The sequence below is a fragment of the Lepisosteus platostomus genome, chromosome 12 (genome assembly GCF_059453375.1).
Source record: "Lepisosteus platostomus isolate fLepPlt1 chromosome 12, fLepPlt1.hap1, whole genome shotgun sequence".
Taxonomy (NCBI): domain Eukaryota; kingdom Metazoa; phylum Chordata; class Actinopteri; order Semionotiformes; family Lepisosteidae; genus Lepisosteus; species Lepisosteus platostomus.
This window is the reverse complement of record NC_142622.1, coordinates 18,084,180-18,096,747: the sequence shown is the minus strand read 5'-3', so window position 1 is coordinate 18,096,747 and position 12,568 is coordinate 18,084,180. Positions and strand designations below refer to the sequence as shown.

General features: G+C 39.0%; 1 protein-coding gene across 4 annotated transcripts in view; it reads left to right on the top strand.

Annotated features, from left to right (window-relative positions):
• The window catches only part of nfatc1 (nuclear factor of activated T cells 1), a 106,702-nt gene that overhangs the window by 35,155 nt on the left and 58,979 nt on the right, over positions 1 to 12,568 (top strand). For all 4 annotated transcript variants that reach the window (XM_088601264.1, XM_088601268.1, XM_088601267.1 and 1 more), the window contains exon 6: positions 1,969 to 2,109. In XM_088601264.1, coding sequence (XP_088457390.1) covers positions 1,969 to 2,109 — 141 coding nt within the window. The remainder of the gene's footprint in view (positions 1 to 1,968; positions 2,110 to 12,568) is intronic.

The window sequence follows — 12,568 nt, the reverse complement described above, 5'->3', positions numbered from 1 at the left end:
ATAAACAGATATTGTAGAATGCATACCTGACCAAAAGAGCCAATCAGCTTTGTCCCAGCCTCAGCATCTCATTCATCTTGGAACAAAAACAAAACATTTATTTTTAACTCTTGTCTTCTAACTTTTACTTTTTCTAGATTCTCTCACTTCCTCATTAGGGAACAAGCTGTTTTCCATCCCTCTCCACTCTGTGTCTTTAACTAGAAAGATGCAAGCCCATTGCTCATCAGCCCCTGGGCTTTGTTAGGCCAGCAGCACTGTTTTATGTTTAATGTAGATTCTGGCTCTTTCTCTGGAAATAGAAGCAAACAGTACAATGTTGGACAAATTAAATCCTGTCTTGATTTTCTCATTAATTTGTTAGGTTTCCCATTAACACTTTTAGGAAAATCCCAGTAAGTTCACCAACTCTGGGAATCTGGGTGAGGTCTTCATTCCTCATGGTACCCTTTTCACAGAAGGGGAGACCACTTTCTTGACCGGACAAGCGTGACAGCATATCTCAACACTTGCCAGTGTGAGGTCCACAGCAGTGGATTGGTGCTGTGGGGGGTGTGGACAGTGGTCTTACTCTTTCAAGTTACTTGAGCCACATTAAATGTTTAAAAAAGTAAGGCAAGGCAAAAATATTGCACAAGTGCTGCTGCAGGATTTATTTCCATTTTGTAAAATATAGCATGATTATATCAGACAACAAAGTCAATGACTGTGGATCAAAGCATAGATGTGCTTGTTCAAAGTATTAGTTTGGTTTCTCAATCCATCAATTCTAGTCTGGGCTGGTTGTGACAAGGTTTCCCAAAGTAGCAGCTGTCATTTAGAATTTGTATTTCCCTTGTGAGAGTTTGCTATGTTGAGTTTACCTTAGATTTTTACTTCTTGGTATGGTTTTGTGATGTGACCATGGGTATAAAGTGGTTTGCTATGGAATCACTAGGTTCACTACACTGGACCATGCGAATAGTAAAATGCTGTGGAAAATGTCAGGAGGTGACATGAATGCTTGTCAAAGTGTCAGAAGGGTTGTGTCAGCATGAGTGTTGTCAGCCTATTTGATCCTTTTGACTTGCTATGCGCCTGTGAGTCTCAACATTGTCATCAGTGACAGTTGCATCATTCCTCTTGTTGAAGCCAGCAAGGCTGTGGACCCTTTGGGGACTTGCAATTTGAGGATGGGTCTGGGAAAGCCTGCAAGGTTTCCCTCCATTCTGTCATGACACAGGCATGACAGTGACCCACACTGGGTGTGCCCCAGATGGTAGTGGGGTTTTTGGAAGGAAAACAACATTTTTTAATTATTTCAGATTTTTAACTTGTTTGTATATTTAGCTGTGAATATTATTAAGAAAACACTTTTCAGTTCATTTTTTAATACCTTTGTGGAAAACAGATTATACAGTGCTGCTAAACTGTATACTGACTCAGACAAGTAAGGCTAGAGAGCAATATCCAGACTGGAAATTGTTTTGGAAGGTTGGTAAGAATCAACAGGAAAATTTAAGATTTCTATATTAAAAATCTCTTCCAAAGTCCAGAATGATTTTCATTTGTTTAAAACTTTTCCGTTTGCCAATATCTGTTCCTAAGTAATATTTTATTGTACGTCAATATTGCAAAAAAAAAAGCCTTTTTGTTACTTCACAGTATAACTCAATGTCAAAGGCATCTGTGTTGTGGAGTAATAAACTATAATAACGGTAATTAAAAAACAATGGAATCCTCTGCGCTGAAATGTTGCCAGTATGGCTCTATAACATTTTGGTTAAGTCAGTAATCTTTTTGCTCCTTCTGAAACCAGAAAGAAAGCACTTTCTGGAATACAGAAGAGGGAGGGGAGCAGTGGGGGTTGTGGGATTCCTCTTGGCAACGTAAGCACTTTAAAAAAAAAAGTGTCTGGCGGTTCGGGGGTAGACGGGGAGTGGGTTTAAAGGAGCACAGTAGTGAGGAACCACTGCTTCTTCCAAACAGCTCAGAGATCTGCCCAGGAGCTGCCTCTGGTGGAGAAACAGAGTGTGGACAGCTACCCCGTGACTGGAGGGAAAAAGATGGTTCTGAGTGGACACAACTTCCTGCCCGACTCCAAAGTGGTGTTTGTGGAAAAAGCCCCAGGTAGGCTGACCGCCTGACAGCAGCCAGCTAAGAGTGAAAACTGTTCTGTGCCGTCTCACTCCCACTCAGAGCCTCGAAAATATGCGCTTTCCCCTCTCCCTGCCGTCAAAATATTCCTCAGCCTGCCAGAAAGCCACATGTGGTGTACATTAAGGCACTATATTTTTAACCAAACGTATTTACATTTGCAGAAGTTTCCATTGTCTGTTCACTGACGGTTGCCACAAGTAAAGGAATGAATCACAACAGGGCATGTGCAGTTACTCTAGAGTTGGAAGATTTGTTTTGATTTTTTTTTTCCATTTGTTTCCCTTCGGATGGGAAGTGACGGTTCCAAGATGTTGATATCAGACATTTACAAACAGAAATTTCCTTGATTAGCTTTCGAAAATTTGAACATTTCACAGGCAAAGGCGAAGAGTGTAAGCACATGCTGTATCATATGTTGTCAGGGTACCACTGTTTGTTATTTTGTTTTTGAATAAAGGGAAACCAATAACCCCTCCTGCAGTTCTCAAGTCTGCTAAAGGAATTTAAAGTGCAGGCCCTGTTTCTTCATTTACCATTACTGCAATTTCTCAGTCTGCCCTGCCTAAGCCTTTCCCTCCAGTTTAACTGGCCCAGTAATGTCTTCACTTTTGCACCTGATCTGCTGAGTAGCTGAGCTACAGATTCAGAGGGGCTAAGTATTACCCCAAGGCAAGCTGCATCTATGGGGGAAATGAGTGGCCTTTAAATTCTCCTCTTCCACATTATTAATAATAATAAAGACTCCAGCAGAAGAAAACATTAGTCCCGAAGAAATCCTTTACTTTGTTTGATTTTTCACCCTGTATTCATTTGACTGTGGCCCTTGAGGGTTATATTCATGTTGTATAATGTATTTTAAAGCTGCAGTGTCTAGGGGTGTATATTTTCAAATGTGGCAAGCTTTGTAGGTTTTTTTTTGTTATTTCATTATTTCATTGTATGTGGTTTTTTTTTTTCCCCGAGATGTTAAATAAAGCAGAACTGAAATGACGGCGGCCTCAGTGAGATTCAGAAATGATTCAACGCTCACAAAAGACTTCATTCTCCTGAAGTGCAGCTCTGTGTCTGGCATTTACAACAGATATTCACATATAAAATTTGCCCCCAGCTCTTTGAAAGTCAATGTAGAAGTCTACAGGTATAAATTAAGTAAGAGGCAGGAAAATATATATATTTTTTACTCTAATCATAGCTGTTAAATTTTAGCTGGACATATTTGGGGGAAGACAATTCAGAGCATATTTTTCACTGAAGAAACAAAATTGGTGTCCTGTAAATATTTTAAATTAAAATATGATGCAAATATTGTGACAAATGTTTTTTGTTTGTTTTGTCATTTATGAATAATTGTTGTCCCTTTATTGTATCTGTGGCTATGGTCAGACATTAAAAAAGTTTCAATTCAAAACCTATTAAAATAAGATGTATTAAAAATCAGAGGAGGCCAGCTGGACCCTGATGCCCATGTTTTTTTACTCAGACCCATGTGGGAACCCTTTATATACTATTTGTCCAAACACGACTGCAATATGCAGCCTAACACCTGTTTCAGGCAATGGGACCAACTAGTTGGTTCAGGAAATGAATTTTAAACTAATTAAAAAAATTATTGACCAGAAAATCATGTTTATCTACTTCAGTAAGCAAATAATGCATGCGCTAAATGCATTCTCAGTCTTTGTTAGACTCACAAAGGGAAGAGAACTTTACCTATTATTCTTTTACGGTACAATAGGTAAAATAATGATTTGTCCCATTATTGGGAAATAAATGCAATAAAAGTGTAATTTAAGGGGAGTGATTTTTAAAGAAAACGTTAAGCACATAGTTCCTTCTTTAATTTACAACAAACCTTTGTTAATTACAAACATGAACATTCTTATGCTTGTAAGGGTATAGTTTTTAAACAGAATCTAAAATACATGTTCAGTGTTTCCAGTTTACTCCATTTTATTTGATCTCAAGGACCCCAAGAGACAGACTGAAATGCCTGCAAATACAAAATTCTTTGTTAACCACAATGAAAAGAAGTTAAGCTGTTCAAAAGATGCAGGGCTCACAGATATCTAACCTGGTAAAAATCTGGTGGTCTACTAGTCAGGTGGTTGCCTGCTCATTGTTTGTGTGACTGTATAAAGGTCTCTGAAGAGACAAGGAATGAATAGGTCACATCTGGGGATAGGTCTGCAGATACTGTAGTATCCTCAGTTCATTGTGCAAGTCACCTTTGCTGCTGGCCATGCACCTGCTGTTACAGAGTGCTTATAAAGGTAATTGATCTGTACAAACAAATTTACTATGAACACTGCATTTTAAACAGGTGTGGAACCATAGAAAACACATTCCAATGCATTCAAGCCATTGCGGACACTAGCTGAGGTGCTCTCTGATGTGCATTGTTATTGCTACTTGTTTCATGATGCACAGATTTGCAAAAGGCCAAATAACTTGATTAGCATTATATTATCAGACAGATCATTTAAACTCACTTGAAATCAAATCTCATCTGTTTTGTGAAATGTTCACAAAAATGATTGGGGCCAAAACCCTGATCCAATCTGCTTCCAATTTTTTAGATATTAGAAAAATCTTAACACTCAAATGGATAACCAGTTTTAAAAAATACAGTACCTGAGTTTGATTGTAACAAGAAGAATGGAGGCTGTTAACTAAAGTGAAAAGCTGTCTGTCCAGAGGCTCAAATGAAGGAGATGTGTGGGTCTTTGTTTCGTGAATGGAAGAGGCCGGCTCTAGGGCCCTGCAGGAAAGCTGGACTGGCCTTGAGAAGTGAGCGCTCTTGTTTTTGAAGAGGGTTTCCCTGAGTCTGGCACTGGTCTCAGATTCCACAGTGAGCCTGCCATGGAAACACCCTCACTCCCCCCCCGCACCCCCCTCTGCCTCCTCCTTCTCCTTCCAGTATTTCTTCAGAGAAGCAGCACTCCAAACACTTTGGTGCCTTGACATCCTGACTGATTAACCCTCAATATTAGTGAGCTCCTGAGAGTCTACACTTGACTCCCCTCCTGTCCTCGTTAATGCACTGTTCGTCGCTGTGTGTTAACAGACTCAGACTGAAGGGAATCCCCCAGAGGATGGCCACTTGTGTCTCTCTCTCTGCCTCTGCCAGCCAGCCAGGCAGCTAACCTGATTAGCTGAACACAAGGAAGATCGCTAAGCATCAGGGAGCCTGCTATTGACATTTCAGAATCGTGTTTGTTTAGCATTATGAGAGACTCTCAGAGGTCTTCAAAATACAGTACCTTTAATGCTGTCTCTATTATCTGACTTATATTACCTTTAACAACTGTAGTCTTTATGGGCTTCCAGGTTCTTTATACAAATTGGTTGTCAGGTCCTAAATGTGTAGGTCCGCAACCTAATGTACGTAGACAAAAAGTAGAGGGACTTTTATTGAAAGATACTCTTGACTTGTTCCTTTTGTCCTATAGGTACAAATAAATGCATTTAATTTTGAAATAGATAACTGCAAGTTCTCACTTGCAATCATTGTAATATAATACCATCATATCTAATATCTATTTTGATAAATGCAAATTTAAATGAGTAATGTAGTGCTCTGCAGAATTTACAACTATAAAAATGTATTTTTTTAAACAGTTTTTTTACATTTTTCTCAAACCCTTTTTGAAGTGCCAGACTATTTTCAAACCTAAAAGAAGTCCTTTCCCTTCCAGCTTTAAGACCCAGCAGTGCATATACTTCATCTCTGTCCAGATTTTTTTCAGAAAGTTTTATGTCATGAATCTGGAATTCTATTACCTTGGAAAGTTCATGAATAAGGCTAATAAAAAACCCTCCATTCTGCATAATATCCCCCTAATTATGGGTTTCTGGAGTCCTGACAGGCATTACTAGTCCAGTAATCGAAGGTTAAGCAGACTATTAATTTTCCGCAATGTTTTCCAATAAACACCTCCCAGAAATACCAGAGTTTTAAGTAGCAACAGACGTGCCCCCACATTCCAGAAAGATGTATAACCAAGGGTAATCCATTCCACTGGGAAAGAGCAAAGCCAGGGATCAAAGGAAGTGATAGCCCAAGCCAATTGCTGCGGGGATCTGTACGTCATATGGAGAAATTTCACCACATCAGTATGGCGCTGTCTGACAGCTTTATTGGGATTAGTTTACTGTTTTTGACTTTGTCATGAAAAATGCTACAGATGCTAAGAAGATGCAGTGTGTGAATTTACAACTACTATATAAGCTAGGCACGAGCACAAAATAACTCATAAAAGGTTGCAGATGTGATTGGCCATTGGTTTCCATTTTACTCATTGGGTTGCTCGACCTGTGCAGTATCGCTACAGCAACCTCATTGAGCAGCATCCTCAGGGTCTAAACTGAATCAGATTTCTTGGGGTAGCAACATACTGTAGGTTGTTCCAGACAGCCAAGATTAGTTGTGTCCCCTGTTGTATCCTTTGAAGCACTCGTTTTTAATTTTAACCCCTTCTTCCTAGTCCCAGTTTTCTCTCTGAGTTTTAACTTAATGTGTGGAGGAACATACTTCTTTTTAAGATTTTAAATGCCTACATAAAATTGCTTTTCAGTCAGTGAACTAACATTTTTCAGATAACATAACTGCAATTCCAGACAGACAATTTGAAAGTAGGCAGTTTGAAATCATTGACATTGAGTTGTTATGTGCATACAGTATACTGACATACTGTATCTGCTATGTCATGCTATTTTCATTCTGCAAAACTTCAACATTCACTAGTGGATATTTCTGATGTTCCACTAAGGTAATAATACTTTATTGAAACTGCACATATGGTGAGGCTCATAAGAACATAAGAACAGTTACAAGTTAGAGGAGAACCTTCAATCTATCTCTCCCATTTGGTACTAAATAGTAAATTGATCCAAGGATCTCTCCTAGGTAATCCTTGAAGTAAGCCATTGTAACTACATGGCTGGGTAGCTCATTCCATACTGGTGCTGCATGACATGAGATTATCTACAATCACGGCCACACCAGATTCTGGCCTCCCATGCAGCAGAAATCACACTTATGGATTGATAGAAATTAATATATTTTAATTCTTTAACGGTAAATATTATGCTGCATGTAAATATCACATGGTCTACATGTACTGACTCCACACCCTTGTTGTACAGTATATCTATGCATTCTGGTCTTTTTTCTAGTTTCCTTTTATTGATTGGAGGAAGAAAGTGATGAACATACTGTACAGTAACTAATTTATTTTCATAAATTATTTTTAAAATAATGTATTAAATCTTTATGTATAATATTAATTCTTGTTACATACATGTAATACCATACACTTTAGTACAGGGACTGATTATCTATGTACAGAATAAATATGTATGTGTTCTTAAAAGTGTTACTGAATGTGCCATGCATCAGCCAATTTTTTTATGCAGTTTAGTCAACAATGCCTTGGATGGTGAAGTGTTCCACAACAGTAAACCCTGTATTCAGTAGATCATGACAGAGCTGCTAGTGTAAAGCTTTCACAGATGGTGGAAAAACATATTGAGTACTTTCCACAGCTCCACAGAAGCTGTTCAGGCATAGAGCATTAATTTCATTTCATACTGTACTGCGTTGCAGGAGGTGCCATATTTCAGATGAGATATTAAACAGGTTCTGACTACCTGTAGTTACTAAAAATCCTGTGAACTAAATGTAGGGCTGTTCATTATGATGTCTTGGAAAAATTCCACCTCAGGATTGTTTCGTCTATCATAACTTTGTCTCCTCCATTCAATTGGTAAAACAGTTGCTTGTTTCTCCACCTGCTTTACTTTGTAGTATCCTTCTAGTACATTAGGGCTGGCCTATGCTGAAAATTGCAATGATCTTTCTGAATGAACTGTGCTGTACCAAAACAGGGAGTTATTGTTAATTCATCATTAGGTTCTCAATTAGGTACCAGTAGAAATAATTTGATATTCATAAAATGCATTAGGCTTCCTCCTCTTGTTTGTTTTGCATTGCCTTATGCAACTGGCCAACTATTTGTTGTGGCTCAATGCTCTGGCAAGCGTTGGTTGTAAATGTACTAAATGTTGGTTGGACACATACAGCAGTCTGTTTCTACAGGTAGTACTTGTCCATGTGTAAAATATAGAAGCACACAGTTTATAAAAATTAGTATGCATGTGGCCCCAAATATCGCTCTTTTGCAACCTTGGTGATAGAGTATACTGTGTTTTATGAATTCCAGTTTCTTTCCATTATAGCCAAGAGAGCTCTGAACTACAATTGTTTATCAATATGACTTCCGTGTGACAGAGCTTCAGCGTTGAAGCACTTTAGTAATGGAATGTTTCTTGTCAGGAAACACGTAAAATGATTCCAGTAGTCAAAGAGCTGTAAACCCAGCCTTCCTAATTAATTTGACTATTGTTGTTAAAAATACCTGGACTGAAAAGTTAATTATTTCATCCACACTTTAGTAATTTCCTATATTTTGGTTCTCACAAGTTTTGCCAACTGGTTAATCAAGCTCCAGTGTGCCTCTGATCCTCAAAGTGTGGTGTTTTTTTCATTTATTGTTCTTTACAGTGACATTCAGTATTATTGTTTTCATTGTGTTCTGTTTATCTAGAGTGTTACATTTGAATCATTATCTAGTGTCCTGGAATATTATGCAGGTCTTACTCAAAAGTAAAATGGTTTGAAAGGACACTTGTTTGATCTGGAAAAACATGCAGAACTAGCAAAATAGAGTGGCAGTAGTAGTTTGTGATACTGCCTTTGACCTTATAGGATTGCAGTGTGCTTTCACATTGTGCGAGGTTGTTTAGCCATGATAGTTTGCATAACAGACTCTTTATAATGTATGAGTCCCAAGACCTGAGTTTAACAAGATATATTTGCAGGGAGTATTAAAGAATAGCCTTCACATGTCTCTGACTGTTCCAGAGTTCATTTCTGCGAAGAGAGCACTTTCTTGGAAGAATATGTCCAAGCTCTGACTGTTATTGCAGCTTAGAAATGGATAGAAAGTAAAGGCAAACCTGGTCAATCATAAAACTCCAATCATGAGCTCCACTGAGCACGTGTGGACCAATGTCCAAAGACTCTCCTGTTGGCCAGGATTGGCTGATACTGATGTTTTACAATGCCAGTGTAGTTCTAGAATAAACATGTTTTCTAACCCTGGCACCTATTTCACTGTGTTGCCTATAAACAAACACAAGATGAGCTTAAAGGAAGAGAGATCAGTGCTTTCAGGATCCTACAGTTTTCACAGCCTTAATTGAAACTTTGACACGTGTGACTGAATCTTTAAGTTAGGTCCCTGTATGTACTGTTAAACATTAGCCTTGGGGCCTGTTTGTGTGCTGGTAGGAAGTGCATCTTGTTCACTGTGACTCATCAGGGAGGGAATCCCTGTAGAGCATTATGACAGAAATACTTTCCTTTCAGATACTGTAAGTGTATGCCCCTTTTTAACATTTCTTTGATAGTAACAGAAAAAAGACTGCTTTGCATTGCGTTGAAAAGTCTACATATTAGTGGACTTATTTTAAAAGCTACAGCGCTAGTAGCCTGTCTTCTCAGCTTCAACAAAAAAAACACCCACTGTATGAATGTTTTTTTCTGCACCTTTTTATAATGAAATGCTGCAAGCAAGTAAATATAGTTTCATTTCACCGTCTTCGTTTTTAAGAAGTTGCTTAGGTTTAGGAATGTGATTCATTGGTTACAGAAATCATGCTCAGAGCACAACTCTTGAGTGTGCATAAAATAACAGAACTCACTTTCACAGGGAGGTCATTTTATACAATGCTGCTTTGTTCTTTGGTTCAGAATGTATGAAACAATCTGTCCTTCCCTTGCTTTACTTGAGCTGTGGAGGAAATTAATTCCATCTTGTAAATACTGGTTTATTTCTTCTCCAGCAATTTTCAGGGATTGGCCCGTGTTGTCGCATGTGGGCAGCAGGCAGTAAACATGTTTATTGGTCCTGCTGCATTTCGCCCCTGCTTGGCATTGCAACAGTATGTTTTTTTCTGTCCTGGCATACATGCCGCTACGTGCCTGTGAGAATGCAGGATTGTGTGTGGGAGGGAGTGGTGGGGAAGCCTCTGTGTGACTCAGACAAAAGGGAATTCCCTGATGAGTAGGAACGGTTTTACATCTGGGCTGATTGGACCTCTGCCTGGGACTCTGAAGGAGCAGTCTGAACTCGCATCCACAGCAAACAACTCAGAGCCACAACCTAAAGGTTGCTCCACAGCCATTGTGTGCTGGGGCCTGCTTTGAAAGGTTCTTTAAGGTGCTCTCATTTCCACACGTTCAGTGGCAATTAGCAGAGGTAAATTAGCAGGTGTCACGTTGAGAAAGAAAGACAGATCCAGACACAGACGATTGTTTTTGGCAAGAACCAGTGTCTACTGCAAGATCCAAGTTTAATTCCGAAAGATTATCATAATGAGAGCTTGCCAGGTGGCAGTCAGATTTACTAAAAAAAAAAATACTCAAAAATGATCTCTGAAAGGAAAAAAAGACATAATCTTTTTACAAGTGCTTCTATAGTTAGCATAGGAGTCTGAATTTCCATTCTCAAACCACAAGAATTAAATAATTGTGGATGTTTTTTGTCATTCCCACTTTTTTTTGACAGAGGAGAGTTCTGTTCTTCTTAATGGGAAAGAATTAACAAGAGATTAACAACCTCTGAGCTGTACAGTGCTGTCACAGTCACAGTCAGAGGAAATGTATGACAAAAGCAATATCTGTACAAGCTCATTTTGGTCCTTTGATAAAAAAAAAACCCATTGTAAAACATCAGTTAAGATGACAATATTATATTTGTACAGTGTTGAAAATACATATTTATAAATTCTTAATAAGAGTGAAAGGTGATCACAGGCTTTCACATGGTAGTATCCTTAACATAAACATGATGAAACACTTAATTAAAGACATACTGTATGTAACTCACAAAATAAATAGGTTTCGGTGTTGCGTGGTTCAGTGTTTGTAGTCTAAACTGGAACTTAAGTTTGTTTCTTCAAAGTAACTCAGTTCATATGCATCAGTGTTTCTCAAAACCTTTCTGCTTCATTGTTTACAATGATTTACAACAATTGCAGCCAACTGCACAAGCATGCAACATCTACCCTGCTAGAAACGTGGCATTGCATACAGTATATCACAGCCAAACACTGCATGATCAAGTCATCTGCTTTAAGTGCTATACAAATCTAACCATCTCTCTATACTGATCTATGCTGAGTGACGCTCCTCCCTGCTGTTTATTGTGGCCCCTATAGTTTCTACAGACCAATTAAAAGCATAAGCAGCTGTTTGATTTTCTTGGTAGCTATGGATGACAAATGGCGGAATTGTATATTTTCTGATCCCCACGGGCAGCCATTAAGTGAACACTCTTAACATGTCTCCAGCTACTCGATGTTATGTCTATGCTGGTAATTATTTGCTTTAAGGAAGGTAAGAGAAATATTGCGAGTCTGCCTAAAGTCTGGGCAGCTGCCAAGGCAAAGGGTGTTGCCTAGGGTTTCAGAATTAGAAGCATTCTGCAGATGTTACTGAAAGCCAATGGAACATTTTGTGGTTATCAGTCCTCAGGCACACTCTGACATGAAAAGGTATCCCACACATGTGGCATCGTCCCAGTTCATCTGGAAGAAAAAACGTTTTTTTTTATTTTAATCCTGCCGAGCTATTTTCCTGACTAGGAGCCTTCAACAAATTGTTCCATTTCACATTTGCTTGTACATATCTACACATCACGAAAAAAAAAGGAAAACCTGCAAAACATGTTTACTCCAGGAGAGTTGACGTAGCGGTCTAAGGTTTCCCTCTTGGAGTATATCCCAGTGCGGGGGCGGCGAGATTCCCTCTTGGTTCTCCAGACGTAATATGAGGAATCATCTGCCCCTTCGTCTCTGCCACATAGCAGCCTGCGCTATCCAAACCCAGCGTCATGGCCTTTTAATGAGTTGTCTGCTACTCTGACTGTTTTTATTGTCAGCCCAGTGTTGCTTCAGTAGAGTGTAATGAAGTCGGTTGACGTGCTGCTTGCAGTTTTTTTTTCAAACCCCGCTCTAAACTCTTAACCATCTGCGTCTTTTTTTTTCAGTAACGTTTACAGATCTTGGAAATCGATACCTGGTGGTTTCCACTAGAAACAGTCCATGCACAAGGCTTAACCTCTCCACTCCCACCCCCGCAGATTCTTCACCCGTGGCAAGCCAAGTCAAGCACAAATACTTTTTTTTTGTTACATTGCGATGTTAAAAAACATCTCTCTGGAAATCAAAGAGCTGACTGTGCTCGAACCGCATTTCTTCATGGGGGCTTTATTTTACATTTGTAAGCGTTTGTAAAAGTGGCAGCGCACGGACGCCAAGAGCTTTCTAAACTAGACATTTTTAGAGAGGGACCTACACAAGCCTA